The sequence below is a fragment of the Saimiri boliviensis genome, chromosome 4 (genome assembly GCF_048565385.1).
Source record: "Saimiri boliviensis isolate mSaiBol1 chromosome 4, mSaiBol1.pri, whole genome shotgun sequence".
Lineage (NCBI taxonomy): Eukaryota > Metazoa > Chordata > Mammalia > Primates > Cebidae > Saimiri > Saimiri boliviensis.
The window spans coordinates 108662776-108679584 of NC_133452.1; the positions used below are offsets into that span (position 1 = coordinate 108662776).

The window sequence follows — 16809 nt, forward strand, 5'->3', positions numbered from 1 at the left end:
GCTGTTGTAAACAGTGCTGCAGTGAACATACGTATGCATGTGTCTTTATAATAGAAGGATTTATAATTCTATGGATATATACCCAGTAATGGGATTGCTGAGTCAAATGGTGTTTCTATTTCTGGGTTCTTGAGGAAGTGCCACACTGTCTTCCACAATGGTTGAACTAGTTTACGCTCCCACCAACAGTGTAAAGTGTTCCTATTTCTCCACATCCTTTCCAGCATCTGTTGTCTGCAGATGTTTTAATAATGATCACCATTCTGTGTGGCGTGAGGTGGTATCTCATTGTGGTTTTTATTTGCATTTCTCTAATAATCAGAGATGATGAGCATTTTTTTCATATGCTTGTTGGCCTCATATATGTCTTCTTTTGAAAACTATCTGTTCATCTCTTTTGCCCACTTTTAGATGGGCTTGTTTGTTTTTTTCTTGTAAATCTGTTTTAGCTCTTTGTAGATTCTGGTTATTAGCCCTTTTTGTCAGATGAATAGATTGCAAATTTTTTTTCCCATTCTGTTGGTTGCCGGTTCATGCTAATGATTGTTTCTTTGGCTATACAGAGGCTCTGGAGTTTAATTAGGTCCCATTTGTTTTATTTTGGCTTTTGTTGCCATTGCTTTTGGTGTTTTGGTCATGAAGTCTTTGCCTAGGCCTGTGTCCTGAATGGTTTTACCTAGGTTTTCTTCTATGGTTTTTATGGTGTTAAGTCTTATGTTTAAGTCTTTAATCCATCTTGAGTTAATTTTAGTATAAGGTGTCAGGAAGGAGTCCAGTTTCTGCTTTCTGCCCACTGCTAGCCTGTTTTCCCAACACCATGTACAGGTATTGATCAACTTATGACCTATGCAACTTAGGACCATTCGACTTTACGACCACAATCGCTAGCCACGACTGCTCCATGTCTGGCAGCGCAAACGTTGCCCAGCTGGGCGTACGACAGTGCAGACCAGCTTCTGGCAGCACTACCATCTCCGCGTGCACCATTTCAACTGTGCATATAGCCTGCTCAACTTAAGACCAAATCGTGTTACGACCGTTCTGCGGCCCTAACCGTGGTCGTAAGTCGAGCACTAGCTGTATTAAACCGTCTGTATGATCAGATGGTTTTAGATGTGTGGTGTTGCCTCCAGAGCCTCTGTTCTGTTTCATTGGTCTATATCTCTGTTTTGGTACCAGTACCATGCTGTTTTGATTACTGTGTAGTCTTGTAGTGTAGTTTGAACTCAAGTAGCGTGATGCCTCCAGGTTTGTTCTTTTTGCTTAGGATTGTCTTGGCTATGCGGACTCTCTTTTGGTTCCATATGAGAGGTGGTGTTTTCCAGTTCTGTGAAGAGGGTCATAGGTAGCTTGATGGGGTAGTGTTGAAACTATAAATTACTTTGGGTAGTATGGCCATTTTCACGATACTGATTCTTCCTAACCATTAGCATGGAATGTTTCTCCATCTGTTAGTGTCCTCTCTTATTTTGCTGAGTAGTGGTTTGTAGTTCTCCTTGAAGAGGTCCTTTACATCCTTTGTTAGTTGTATTCCTAGGTGTTTTTTTCTCTTTGTAGCAATTGTGAATGGGAGTTTGCTCATGATTTGGCTCTCTGTTAGTCTGTTACTGGTATATAGAAATGCTTGTGATTTCTGCACATTGATTTTGTATCCTGAGGCTTTGCTGAATTTGCTTATCAGTTTAAGGAGATACTGGGCTGAGATGATAGGGTCTTCCAAATATGCAGTCATGTCATCTGCAAATAGAGACAGTTTGACTTCCTCCTTTCCTAAATGAATATCCTTTATTTCTTTTTCTTGCTTGATTTCTCTGGCTAGAGCTTCTAATACTGTATTGAATAGGAGAGGTGAGAGAGGGCATCCTTGTCTAGTGCCGGATTTCAAAGGGAATGCTTCCAGTTTTTTGCCCATTCAGTATGAAATCGGCTATAGATTTGTCATAAATAGCTTTTGAGATATGTTCCTTCGATACCTAGTTTATTGAGAGTTTTTAGCATAAAGGGCTGTTGAGTTTTGTTGAAGGCCTTCTCTGCATTTATTGAGATAATCATGTGGTTTTTGTCTTTGATTCTATTTATGTGGTGGATTACATTTATAAACTTGTGTATGTTGAACCAGCCTTGTATCCCTGGAATAAAGCCTACTTGATCGTGATGGATAAGCTTTTTGATGTGCTGTTGTAATCGGTTTGCCAGTATTTTATTGAAGATTTTTACATCTGTGTTTGTCATGGATATTGGCCTGAAGGTTTCTTTTTTTTTGAGTCTCTTCTGGGATTTGATACCGTGATGATGTTGGTCTCATAAAATGATTTGGGAAAGATTCTCTCTCTTTTGTATTGTTTGTAATAGTTTCAGAATGAATGGTACCAGCTCTTCTTTGTACATCTGGTAGAATCAGCTGTGAACCCTTCTGGACCTGGACTTTTTTTGGTTGTTAGGCTATTAATTGCTTCCTCAACTTCAGCCCTAGTTATTGTTCTGTTAATGTTTTCAACTTCTTCTTGATTTAGGCTTGGGAGAGTGCAAGTGTCTAGGAATTTATCCTTTTCTTCCAGGTTTACTGGTTTATGTGCATAGAGTTGTTTATAGTAATCTCGGATTGTAGTTTGTATTTCTGTGGAATCAGTGGCGATATCTCCTTTATCATTTTTTATTGCGTCTATTTGATTCTTCTCCCTTTTCTTTTTTATTAATCTGGCTAGCGGTCTTTCCATTTTGTTGATCTTTTCAAAAAACCAGCTCCTGGATTTACTGATTTTTTTGAAGGACCTTTTTTTGTCTCTGTCTCCTTCAGTTCTGTTCTGATCATAGTATTTTCTTGTCTTCTATCTTTTGAATGTTTTTGATTTTGTTCCTCTAGCTCTTTCAATTTTGACGATAGGGTGTCAATTTTAGATCTTTCCTTGCTTCTCTGGTGGGTATTTATTGCTATAAATTCCCTTTAGACACTGCTTTAAATGTGTCTCAGAAATTCTGGTACGTTGTGTCTTTGTTCTCATTGGTTTCAAAGAATATCTTTATTTCTGCCTTCATTTCATGTTTATCCAGTCGACATTCAGGAGCCAGTTGTTCAGTTTCCAGTGGTTCTGAGTTAGTTTCTGAAATCTGAGTTCTAATTTGATTGCCCTGTGGTCTGAGAGACTTACGATTTCCGTTCTTTTGTATTTGCTGAGGAATGATTTACTTCCAATTATGTATTCACTTTTACAGTAGGTGCAGTGTGGTGCTGAGAAGAATGTATATTCTGTGATTTTGTGGTGGAGATTTCTGTAGATGTCTGTTTGGTCGCTTGGTCCAGATCTGAGTTCAAGTCCTGGATATCCTTGTTAATTTTTTGTCTCATTGATTTGTCTGATACTGATAGTGGAATGTTAAAAGTCTCCCACTATTATTCTGTGGGTGTAAGTCTCTTTGTAGATCATTAAGAACTTGCTTTATGTACCTGGGTGCTCCTGTATTGAGTGCGTATATATTTAATGTCATTAGTTCTTCTTGATGCATTGACCCTTTTACCATTTTGTAATGCCGCCCTTTGTCTCTTTTGATCTTTGTTGGTTTAAAGTCTATTTTATCAGATACTAGGATGGCAACTCCTGCTTTTTTTTGCTCTCCATTTGCTTGATAAATCTTTCATCCCTTTAATTTTAGCCTATGTGTGTCCTTGCGTGTGAGATGCGTTTCCTGAATACAGCACCCTGATGGGTCTTGACTTTTTATCCAGTTTGCCAGTCTGTGTCTTTTGATTGGGGCATTTACCCCATTTTCATTTAAGTTTAATATTATTATGTGTGAATTTGATCCTGTCATTTTGGTGGTAGTTGGAGATAAGTTCTTCTCTTCTATAGCATTTCTGTTAAACTGATCTCTTGTACTTCAGACTGGCGAAGTCCGTTTATGGCTTAAAGTCTTTGTAGTAGGACTTTGCTTGGAATTCCTTTCTCCAAAGTATTCATGTGGCTGATTTTTTTTTTTAATTAACAGAGACCAGTAGAAGATCTTAGTTTGAAGGTCTTGCAGTATGTCCCCACAAGATACTAATCAATTAAAGAGCAAACAATGCAGATTTACAGGGGAAAACCTAGGAAATTATAATGTGACCATGATTAGCTTCACTAGCTCTGCGATGAGTTGACATTGTGTGCTTTCTGAAGTGGTACACTGAGAAAAACACAGCTTCTTGTCTGTGGGATTACTGCAGAAGATAGTATGACCTGGATCTGGTCATGAAGAAACATTTACAGACCTAGATTCTGGGTCATCCTGCAGATTGTAAGATCTTTATTCTTTATAACCTGCTGAGGACATGAAAGAGAAAACCTGAGAAAGTATTCCAAATTGAAGGAACCTGATGACATATGTCAATTAGATATAATGAATATGGGTTTGTGGGCCAAAAAGGACAAGAGAACATTGTTGACAAAATAGTTGACAAAATTTGAATGGGGCCTGTAGATTTGGATGTTATTGGTAGTGTTATAAGTATTGATTTCCCAACTTACATAGGGAATTATCCTTGTTTTGGGAAAATACATACTGGGATATTTGGAGGTAATGGGGTATCAAGTCAGCAGCCTTGCTTTTAAATGGTTCAAAGAAAAGATTAATGGTAATAGAGGTAAGTGTGTATGTTATATGGAAAGAGAGGGAGGGAAGAAAGGTAGTGATGGAGATATGGGAGATATTTGTACTGTTCTTGAAACTTTTGTAAGTTTGAAATTCAAAGTTATTTTAAGTGTATAGGAGGTTGTATAGAAGCAATAGTGAGCATTCAGTGTGTTTGGGAGTAATGGAAAAGAAAGGCAGCGTATGGTAATTTAGAGGACGATAAATAAGTGTGGATTGAGAGGAAGGAACTACTAAGATAGCAAATTGAAGATACGAGAAGAGATTATTGATATGTAATGATTTTTTTTTTTTTTAGGATGGAGTTTCGCTCTGTTACCCAGGCTGGAGTGCAGTGGCACGATCTCGGCTCCCCGCAGCCTCTGCCTCCTGGGTTCAAGCAATTCTCCTGCCTCAGCCTCCCGAGTAGCTGGCACTACAGGCACACACCACCATGCCCAGCTAATTTTTGTATTTTTTTTTTTTTTTTTTTTTTAGTAGAGACGGGGTTTCACCATGTTGACCAGGATGGTCTCCATCTCTTTACCTCGTGATCCACCCGCCTCGGCCTCCCAAAGTGCTGGGATTATAGGCTTGAGCCATTGCGCCTGGTCGATGTAATGATTTTTAAAGAGGTGGAATGTGTAAAAATAGCAGTGTGAACTTTTTAGAAAGGTAGTTATTAGGTCCACAATTAATAGATTCTACTTTTCAATATGACATACTTTATCTAGTGAGAGTCTGGATTATGAAATGGGACTGGATTCTAGAAATTAGTGATAAAGCTTGATAGTAGAAGAGTATTGAATAGGGACAGTTAGAAAACATGATTGCTTAGCCTACCAAGTAAATAGAAAATTCATGAATTCATAATGTTGTGGAATTAGTTTGCTTATATTCCTTATCATAATGTTTCTTGGGATCCTGGTAGCAGTATCAGAGCAAGTGATGGTTAGATTGATACGGGGTTGGTCATTTGTGGTATAGATAAGCAAGGAGCAAGAATGAAATCAGGCATGTGTTGAAATGTTTGACCTTGAAGTTTAGGCTGATTTGTAAGGGAAATGAAACATCTGATAGATTGGTAAGAAAGAAAATAAATGACCTTGAAAAACATTGAACTAAATTTAAATTGTAAGCAATTCTTAGTTTTGCTAGAAAAGCAGGTTACTTTTTAGCTTGAATAGGAAAATGAAATTGTAGTTAATATGACAATATAGACAACATTTTTGGCATTCATTTCTACTGCTTTTTCTAATGGCAATAAGATATGAGATCTCGGACTTATAAAGCTGTAAAGTAGCTTCAAGACAAACTAGAATTCTTTATTGACTCTGCCGGATAACAGTAGGTTTTCAAGGAACGCCAAATTCTCTTAAGATATTTTAGCTAAAAAAAAAATCACATAATTTATTTTGTTTCCATGTCACAGTAGTAATCTTTGTATAACTCAGGCATCCCCAAACTGCGGCCCCGCGGGCCCCATGCGGCCCCCTGAGGCCATTTATCCCGCCCCCGCCGCACTTCAGGAAGGGGCACCTCTTTCATTGGTGGTCAGTGAGAGGAGCACAGTATGTGGTGGCTCTCCAACGGTCTGAGGGACAGTGAACTGGCCCCCTGTGTAAAAAGTTTGGGGACGCCTAGTATAACTGATGCCTCTCTTTTAGGTAGATAGATATTTTTAACTTTCAGGTTTTTCAGGTTTCTCAAGTTATCTGAACCAAAAGTAAACTGTTTCCAAGTGTCTACAGTTTTCGGCTTGTGTTATTGAGCAGAGGGTGCTTGCTGCCCACTGTGCTAGAAGCCACTACTGTGACAGTGGGATTTGGAGAAAACAAAAGCTTTATATTGAAAGTCAGCTTCCAAGAAGACGGATCAAGCTCCAATCTGTCTCCTCACGCTGGTTTCAAGGCAGTATTTTTATTAGCGGTTCAGTGGGGGTGAATTCTGAGATTAGTTGGTGTTTGGTGGAAGGAATGGGGAGATCTGGAATGTCCTTGGGCATGCACAGTTATCTCATTATTGCATCTCATGGGTCACGTGTGCAAATTGTAGGGTAGTTAGTATGAAATGTGGTAGATAGGCTGTGATGTCAGCAAGCTCATTTTGTGTTGAGTCCAGTTGGCCATCTTGGTTCCAACTGATTTCAGTCAGTTCTTCTATCTCATAGAGGGAATTTCAGTGTTTGGACAAATTTTTTTTTTCTTTTTTTTTTTTTAATTTGCCATCCTGCACACTCAAGAAACCAGTGTTAGTCATTGGTTTCTTTAGCTCTTTGAAGCATGATTTTACTTAGAAAAAATTCAGCCGTTCCTTGTCATTTATGCACTTCCTGTAAATTTATTACTGAACAGAATTGGCCTCTTCAATTGTCTGCCTCATAGTTTTGCAACAGCTGGGCCTAGATTGACTACTTGGCCTTGTATAGAAAGGCCTGTATTTCATTTATAGAGTCAGAATATCTGAATATTAATACCAAAGTGCATAACAAGTAGAAAATCATGTTGCAAGATCTGTGGAACTTTTCTTCACAAGAATATTAAAGTCAAATGTGTTACTAGACATTGCCTAGGCTTTATTTGTGCAAAATGCTAATACAGGCATACCCTGTTTCATTGTGCCTCATTTTATTGCATTTTGTAAATACTGTAATTTTTACAAATTGTAGTTTTGTGACAACCCTGAGTAAAGCAGGTCTGTCAGCATCATTTTTCTAACAACATATGCTCACATCTTGTCTCTTTCATATTTCGGTAATTCTCACAATATTTCAAGTTTTGTCACTATTATTATATTTGTTCTGGTGATCTGTGATCTTGATGTTCCCATTGTAATTCTTTTGGGGTGCCATGAACTGCGCCTGTATAAGATGGCGAACTTAATGAATGTTGCATGTGTCTGATTGCTCCACCAACTGGCTGTTCTCCATTTTTCTCTCTTCTGGTCTGCCTATTGAAATTAATCCCGTTAATAACCCTTAAGTGGCCTTTTAGTGTTCAAGCCAGAGGAAGAGTCTTAGGTCTCTCACTTTAATTCAAAAGCTAAAAAAGATTAAGATGAGTGAGGAATGCGTGTTGAAATAGCCAAGTTGTGAATGTAAAGGAAAAGTTCTTGAAAGAAATTAAACGTGCTCTTCCAGTGAGCACACAAATGGTTAGAAAGTTAAAGATCTCATTGTAGATACAGAGAAAGTTTAAGTGATGTGTATAGGAGATAAAAACTTAGCCACAATATTCTTTTAAGCCAAAGGCTAATCCAGACCAAGGCCCCAACTCTAGTTCTGTGAAGGCCGAGAGATGAAAAAGCTACAGAAGAAAAGCTGGAGCTGGCAGAGGTTGGCTCATTAGGCTTAAGGAAAGAAGCCATTTCCATAACATAAAAGTACAAGGTGAAGGAGCAAGTGCTGATGAAGTAGTTGCTGCAAATTTTTTTAAAGATCTATCTAAGATCACTGAAGAAAGTTGCTACACTAAACAATAGATTCTCAATAAAAGGCAAAACAGCTGTGTATTGGGAAAATATGCCATCTAGGACTTCTGTAATTTAAGCAAGGTCAGTGCCTGGCTTCAGAGCTTCAAAAAGCAGGCTTTTTTTTTCAGGGCTCATGCAACTAGTGACTTGAAGTTGAAACCAGTGTCCATTTTAAAAATTGTAGGGCCTTAAGAATAATACTAAATCTGCTTTGCTTGTGCTTTATAAAAAGTAAATAACAAAGCTTGGTGACAGCTTATCTTTTTATGGCATGGTTTACTGAATAATTTAAGCCCACTGTTGATACCTACTGCTCAGAAAAAAAAAAAAAGATTCCTTTCAAGATATTACTATTCTGCAGCCTGTAGATCAAGGAGTAATTCTGATTTTCAAGTCTTATATTTAAGAAATACATTTTGGCTGGGCACGGTGGCTCAAGCCTGTAATCCCAGCACTTTGGGAGGCCGAGGCGGGTGGATCACAAGGTCAAGAGATCGAGACCATCCTGTTCAACGAGGTGAAACCCCGTCTCTACTAAAAATACAAAAAATTAGCTGGGCATGGTGGCGCGTGCCTGTGATCCCAGCGACTCAGGAGGCTGAGGCAGGAGAATTGCCTGAACCCAGGAGGCGGAGGTTGCGGTGAGCCGAGATCGCGCCATTGCACTCCAGCCTGGGTAACGAGCGAAACTCCGCCTCAAAAAAAAAAAATATGCATTTCATATGGCTATAGCTGTTATGGATAGTAACTCGTGATGGATCTGGGCAAAGTACATTGAAAACCTCCTGGAAAGGATTCACCATTCTAGATGCCGTTAATAACGTGATTCTTGGGAGGAGGTCAGAATATCAACATTTAACAGGAGTTTGGAAGAAGTTGATTTCAACCCTCGTACTTGACTTTGAGGGGTTCAAGATGTCAGTGGGCGAAGTAACTGCAATAGCCAGAGAACTAAAATTAGTAGTGGAACCTGAACGTGTGACTGAATTGCTGCCATCTCATGATTAAACTTAAATGGAGGAGTTGCTTCTTATGGATTAAAGTAGTTTCTTAAGATGGAATTTACTTCTGGTCAAGATGCCATGAACATTATTGAAATGAAAACAAAGGATGTGGAATATTACATGAATTCAGTTGGTAAAGCAGTGGCTTGATTTGAGAGGATTGACTTAATTTGAAATAAGTTCTACTGTGGATAAAATACTATCAGGTAGCATTGCATGCTGCAGAGAAATCTCTCAGGAAAAGAAGAGACCAGTGGATACAGCAGACTTCATTGTTGTTCATTGTTGTCTTGTTTTTTTTTTTTTTTTGAGACAAGAGTTTCACTCTTGTTACCCAGGCTGGAGTGCAATGGCGCGATCTCGGCTCACCGCAACCTCCGCCTCCTGGGTTCAGGCAATTCTCCTGCCTCAGCCTCCTGAGTAGCTGGGATCACAGGCACGCGCCACCATGCCCAGCTAATTTTTTGTATTTTTAGTAGAGGCGGGGTTTCACCATGTTGACTAGGATGGTCTCGATCTCTTGACCTTATGATCCACCCGCCTCGGCCTCCCAAAGTGTTGTCTTGTTTTAAGAAGTTGTCACAGCCACTCCAACCTTCAGCACCTCCACCATGATCAGTCAACAGCTGTCAGCATCAGCGCAAAGCCGTCCGCCAGCAAAAGTGTTACTACTTGCTGAAGTGTCAGATAATTAGCATTTTTAGCAATAAAGTATTTTTAGATTAATGTATGCCCATAGTTTTTTAGACATAATGCTGTTGCACACTTAATACACTGCAGCATAATGTTAACCCAAGTCTTACATGCACTTGGAAACCAAAAACTGTGTGTGATTGCTTTGTTGGAATACTTGCTTAATTGCAGTGGTCTTGAACTGAGTCTGCAGTATCTAGGAGGTATGACTATATTTGTTTTTATTTGAATCTTGCCTCTCAAGCTGCTTATTTTGAAGAAGTGTTTAAGTTTTTAAAGGGATTTATAAAATCAGAACTTTCTTTGGATATACAGAAAAAAATACTAATTGCTTATATTAATCCAGCTTCATGCTGAAAGGAAACGTAATTGGTACTGTTACCTCCATACTCTGAAAGTATTAGAAGAAATAACAGTGATTACAGAGTAAATGTCTAATGTTGTCTTTTTTTTTTTGTCCTGAAGTGCAGAAGCGTGTTGACTGTTTTTAAGGCACATTTCTTTATCATAGTATTTGTGTTTTTTTCAGGTGTGGTAGTAGACCAAGCTAATTTATAGAGTTCTTGATGCCAAATTCTTAGGATTGGGAAAATGTAAATTTTATTTAATTCCCACACTTTTTCAACACACTTTCTCATAAATAATGTCTGTGCTGTTGTGTTTTCAGTTATAGAGATGTACTCTTTTAGGTTCCTTGGCTTCATCCTTTGATGACAAGATTATCTTGACTTAAAAAAAAACTTGTAAATTTGGTGTCTCATTTTGTTTCGGGATTTAAATAAGCTAAAGGCTATACAGATTTTCTTGAGATTTTTCCAGCTTATGCAAAGTTTGATATAAGCAAATGATAATATTAGTGAGCACTCTTTCACAGTGATTATGACAATTTTACGTTACTGAAAAATGAGGCTGGGCGTGGTGGCTCATGCCTATAATGCCAGCACTTTGGAATGCTGAGACAGATGGATCATTTGAGGTTGGGAGTTTGAGACCAGCCTGGCCAACATCAAAACCCTGTCTCTACTAAAAATGTAAAAATTAGTGGGTGCCTGTAATTCTGGGTATTCAGCAGGCTGAGGTGGGAAAATCTCTTGAACCTGGGAGACGGAGGTTGCAGTAAGCCAATTCTGTGCTACAGTACTTCAGCCTTGGTGACAGAGCAGTACTTCATCTAAGAAAGAAAGAAAGAAAGGGAAAGAAAGAGTGAAAGAAAGAAGGGAAGGAGGAAGGTGGGGAAGGAAGAGAGGGAAGGAATGTAGAGATTTACTGCTCTCTTATCCTTATCTTTGTGATTAAGTAAGCTAATCAATTATTAAGTAAGCTTAATAAGTTGATTTTTAAATGAATTATAAAAAAGCATTTTCAATTTTGTACCCACCTCATGGATTTCTTAAAACCTGTTCATAGTTTTCTCAGTAAAAATCTACACTAAGGGTTCTCTCTTGGCAATCTTGTCTGCTATCATTGTTTTGACTACTATGGTATAACCCATAATACCCAGATCTCTTATCTCTAACATAAACCTCTTCCTGTAGCTTCAGATCTATTATTCACATAGACACTAGCAGGATCTGACTAAAATACTGTAGTGACCATGTCTTGTCTGCTTACAAATTGTCTAGTGACCCCCTGAGCAGGTTAAATACAAACTCTTAACAGACATTTAAAACTGTTAATTACCCTTCTTAGGTAAAACCTTTCCAGCTTAATCTTTTGTTATTTTCACTTATACTTTGTACTTTCAAGTTTACTTACTTTGCCAATTCCCAGCTAGAGTAGCAGTCCCCAGCATCGTTGAGATGTTACTGAAAAGAAATGATTAATCTGTTTTCTTCTGGGTATTGGAGCTTTGCTGGAAAAAAAAAAAAAAAAAAACCTCTGTCAGTTGAGGTATTTCTAACATCATGTTATTTAAATTTAGCAGGTCTTTAATTGTTGCTTGCAGAGTTTTCCCATCTTTCTTACCACTTTTATTCCACTGCATTTTCAAACTTCCTTCAGTTTTTTAGTTCATTCTGTTGTTATACTCTCCCTGTCTTTTAATCCTCTGATTTTTAAAAGTTTGTTTTTGCTGAGTTTACATGATCTTCACCCTACTTTTTCCTTCATACACCTTGGAAGAGGTTAATCTTATGTTACTGTCCCTTTTCACCATTTACATAACATTGCTTTTAATATCCATAACTTGGTTTTAATATTTTTCTTTGGCGGAAAGACTAATTAATATCTTACTCTTTGGCTTATTGATCTTGGTAATGTTTGTGGAACTCGAGGTAGGCTTATGGAAAAGAGAGTATATCTGTTCAATTTCTGTAAAACGTTTTAGTCTTTTTTAAAAGAATAATTTTTACCGATTTTTAATTCATCCTTCCACATTTATTTAAAACAGATTTATAGCCTGTAATTCCAGCACTTTGGGAGGCCGAGGTGGGTGGATTACTTGAGACTAGGAGTTCGAGACCAGCCTGACCAACCAGGGAGAAACCCCATCTCTAGTAAAGACACAGAAATTAACTGGGTGTAGTGGTGCACATCTGTAATCACAGCTATTAAGGAGGCTGAGGTATGGGAACCACTGGAACCTGGGAAGTGGAGGTTATAGTGAGCCATGATCATGCCACTGTACTCCAGCCTGGGTGACAGAGCAAGACTGTCTCAAATAAATAAATGTATAAATAATAAAATACTTAAAGTGCTTTAAACATTTTTTCCCAATACATTTACTTTTTCCTCCGCAGTTCTTTTTAGTCAATTATTTTTGAGTACTTGTATATCGTATAGTCATCTTAAAAGAATTTTAATGAATTTATGCTGAGATTATCTATTGTTTCAAATTTCCATAAAGGTAAATTTATCGCAAGTGATACGTGAGATAGAAGTTGGGTAAGAATGCTTAGAATTCTGTTGGAAAGTCTTCCAGGAGTCCAGAGGGGGTAGAATTGGGGGTAGGGGCAGTAAACTACTGTGGGTCATGGAAGAGGATGATGGAGAGAGATTTTTGTGAAAGGGTGGTCAAGTATTTCTCTCTCTGGCAATTTGATGGAAGAAAAGAAAGGTTAATTGAGATAATACATACACTCAAGGGGAAGAATATGCATTTTTTGTGTGTTTTCAGCACTTGTCTAAATAGGGAAAATTAAGCAATGCTAAACTGGTAAGATTACTAAATGATAAACCCAGTAGGAATATAGTGGGACTTCTTGTTACATTTTAATTGGTGAAAAGTCAGTGGAGGTTAATTTTAGGTAACAGATTGCCATTACTCCTTTCATTAAAACTGACATTTTGGTCTAAAGACTGGTGTTTTTCTTAACATGAAAAATATGTGAAGCACCTTTAATAGTAGAATGTAAAACACACTGATTCATATGAATGATAGGAATTGTGAAACATACCGTGATTTTACTTTTGTTACATAGTCTACCTACTGTAGTGTACTTAAAATTCTTTTTGTACTGAATGCTGGTCAGAACCAAATACTCCTTCAATTTTGGGAAGATAATCAAATGTAGGGAATACATTGATTCAATTTGTGAAATTTAGAGAAATTAATTTGAACAAATGCTCTAAAGCATTTTTTAACGTAACAAATCCCTAATGTTTCCAATGTGCCAGGTGGTGGTATAGACCAGCTTTCTAGGAGTCATAGTCTGCTACAGCTCTTCCTTCACTTCCCACAGATATTCAGTGGTGTGTGCTCCTTATTCCTTTCTTTCCCCAAACAGTTGTTACAATCATGTCTTTGATTATTCCTTTTTCCTACAATAATTTGTGTTACCACTCATTCTCTCCTGACCATACTGTTTTAACAACTTTCAACTGGTCTCCTACTTTCTAGCCTGATTCACAATGATGCCGGGATAATCTCTGGAAAACACAAATATGATCCTGATACTCACCTGCATAATAATCTTTAGTGACCCTCATTACATACCACTTTGCTTAGTAAACCGTAAAAGGCCTTTTACAATTTCCTTAACGCTTTCACCTCACACTCAGAATTACCTTGCAGTTTGCTTGCAGTTCTGTGAACTACTCACATTGTTTCACATTTTCATGCCTTTGAACATACTTTACTCTACAGTTGCAATATGGAATGCCCTTTTAAAAATATTAGTATTAAAATAAGAATGTGAATACTATCGCCAGCAAAAATAATGTTAGTAGCTAAATCCCTAACCATGTGTCAGATACTGTTTTATCTCTTCACCCTCATTTAGTTTTGTAACAATATTATGAGGTAGGCATAGATGAGAAATCTGAGACACAGGAAGTTTTATAGCATATCCAAAGTCATATATTTGACCTTGGAGGCTGTCTTCTAAGCTGCTACATTACATTGCCTCTTCTTGCATGAGACTCTGTTCAAGTATCACTGCTTCTGGGTTCCTTTCAACATCCTTCTCTCCATCTCTCAGGAAAAGTAGACTGTTTCCTTGTTGGAATCTCTGCTGATTAACAATGGCTAAACACTTAGGACACGTTAGGGTATATTACTACATTTACATTCTTTGTCTTTCTTCACAAGGACAGCAATACTGTGTCTTTATATCTCATTCTTACGTCTTTAGTGGTTGTTACATACTTAATTACAAGGCAAAGGGATAAATGAATGAATGAATCACTTAATTTTAAAGGTATAGGGAACTTTAAGGCCATCCAATTTAACCTCCTTATTTTATTGATGAAAAGCCTAAGGTCAGGTTAAGGGTATGTGATAAGAATACGAGATATTAGTATGGATAGTTGACCAAAGTTAAGTTTTACTGGTATTTATAGTAGTTAGTAACCCATATAATTTACTCCAAAGCTCAATCAAAGGAACTGACTATATAGTTAATTGAGGGTGTGTTTTAGGTAGCCTTGGCAGAGTCTGATTTAAGTTACAGCATTTAACATATTCTGTTAATACAGTGTTTTTGGAATCATGTATATTTTATATTTATTGTCAGTATAATGCGGAAACTTGTCTGAATTATATGCCTCTGTAGGTCCTCTGAATTCTTTCTAATGTCAGATATAAAGGTGTTTCTTTAAGAATTAGATTGGAAGATCCTCAAGCATTCTAGCATGAACCCTTAGTAAAACTATATCCTGAAAAATATTCAGTAGTTTTGCAAGAGTGTGTGTTTTCTGTCTGTTAAAGACCAGAAAATGTGGCAGAAATCTGGGAAGTAGATATATGGATTAATGACACTGTTCTTTCTACTTTCTTATATATTTAAAATTTTTATAATAAAATAAAGCCTGAAAGTTCTGATCTTTAGCTTGGCTTTTTAAAAACAGAAATGTTCATTTGTAAATACAGGTATTCATAGGAAACTCCATATCCTTTACAGTTTCTTTCTAGACTTAGACTACTATAGTAAACAAGTAATTTATGTATTTTTATTGACTTTCATATGTGTAGGATTAATTTTTTTCTGACAACTGGTTTTACATGATGCCATGTTTTTAGCTGCAGATCAGTGATAGGAAACTCATAGCTTCCTGAGAGAAAAAGCCTCAAACAAACCTACGTTTAGTTTTGTATTACAAAACAAAATAGATAGTATTAGTCACCATTGTATCTTAAATTTGTTTTGCAAGTATAATTTTTTTTTTTAATCTCAGAAGTTTAAATTCTTCTTCTTCTTCTTTTTTTTTTTTTTATTGACACGACGTCTTACTCTGTCACCAGGCTGGAGTGCAGTGGCGCGATCTCGGCTAACTGCAACCTCCACCCCCAGGTTCAAGTGATTCTGCCTCAGCCTCCCAAGTAGGGTGGGACTACAGGTGTGCACCACCATGCCCGGCTAATTTTTGTATTTTTAGTAGAGATGGGGTTTCACCATGTTTGCCGGGGTGGTCTCGATCTCTTGACTTCGTGATTTACCTGCCCCAGCTTCCCAAAGTGCTGGGATTACAGGCATGAGCCACCATGCCTGGCCCAAATTCTTTTACAGAAATCCACATTGAGGGTACTTTGTTAGTAGATAGGGAAACAAAGGTAAATGTTAATTATCATCAGTATCCCATTTCTCTTACTTGCTGATGAGTACACAAGTGCTTTTAAGTGATTTAATTCAATAAAGAGCTTTGTGTAGAGGAAGATTCCTAACACAAATATTTAACATTTTTTGGTATTTAAAAATATACTTGTTCCGAAGTGGACATAACAGATAGGATTTCCTTATCAGTGTTAAGATTTTGAATTAAAATTTATAGGGTTAATTCTATTAATATTTATTCTTGCTTTAAGGGTTCTGATGATTGTCTTGTGAAAATCTGGGCAACAGATGATGGGAGGTTATTAGCTACCTTAAGAGGACATGCTGCTGAAATATCAGACATGGCTGTAAACTATGAGAATACCATGATAGCAGCTGGAAGTTGTGATAAAATGATTCGAGTCTGGTGTCTTCGAACCTGTGCACCTTTGGCTGTTCTTCAGGGCCACAGTGCGTCTATTACATCACTACAGGTAATCGTCTCAATCCCTATACATTTTTATTGTTGTTATAATGTAAAGTAAATTTAATGAAGTCACTTTTGGTTATTTAAAGTAAAATTTAAGAAGTTACTTTTATAATCCAGTATATAAGGCCAACTAAAATGAAGAAAGGAGTATTTCTGCATTCTTTATAAATATATGGACTTTAAATAACATAGTAGTCATAATCTTGGTAAATTCTGACCATTTTCTAACTGTTATTGTTAGTTGCTATTTGTATAGTAAAGGTAGATTTTATTTGGACTGTGTCACCCTTGTAAAGATTTTTTTTCTGTGATTGTCTTTTCAGTTCTCACCATTGTGCAGTGGCTCAAAGAGATACCTATCTTCTACTGGGGCAGATGGCACTATTTGTTTTTGGCTCTGGGATGCTGGAACCCTTAAAATAAAGTCAGTTTCTATTTTATTTCATAGAATAAATGTGTTTAATTTAATGAGTGAAATTGTAAAAGTATAAAGTAGTAGACAATAGGAATACATTTCCTTTTTCTCCTTGAGTAAATAATAGAAATCCTTTTTTGGCTCTTTACTAACCTCTTTTAT

The 16809-nt window shown here is 37.2% G+C and overlaps 1 protein-coding gene and 1 long non-coding RNA gene across 6 annotated transcripts in view; one reads left to right on the forward strand and one right to left on the reverse strand.

Moving 5' to 3' along the window:
• Window positions 1-16809, forward strand: part of PHIP (PHIP subunit of CUL4-Ring ligase complex) — a 185400-nt gene that overhangs the window by 43568 nt on the left and 125023 nt on the right. For all 5 annotated transcript variants that reach the window (XR_012517301.1, XM_074398034.1, XM_074398033.1 and 2 more), the window contains 2 exons: window positions 16015-16236; window positions 16556-16656. Coding sequence is in view for 4 of the 5 variants with exons in the window: in XM_074398034.1 (XP_074254135.1) it covers window positions 16015-16236; window positions 16556-16656 (323 nt within the window). In the remaining variant the exon portion in view is untranslated. The remainder of the gene's footprint in view (window positions 1-16014; window positions 16237-16555; window positions 16657-16809) is intronic.
• Window positions 9621-16809, reverse strand: part of LOC141584317 (uncharacterized) — a 28321-nt gene continuing 21132 nt past the window's right edge. Inside the window, exons 2-3 of the long non-coding RNA XR_012517302.1 lie at window positions 11529-11625; window positions 9621-10944 (exon numbers count right to left, since the gene is read on the reverse strand). This is a non-coding gene — a long non-coding RNA (uncharacterized LOC141584317). The remainder of the gene's footprint in view (window positions 10945-11528; window positions 11626-16809) is intronic.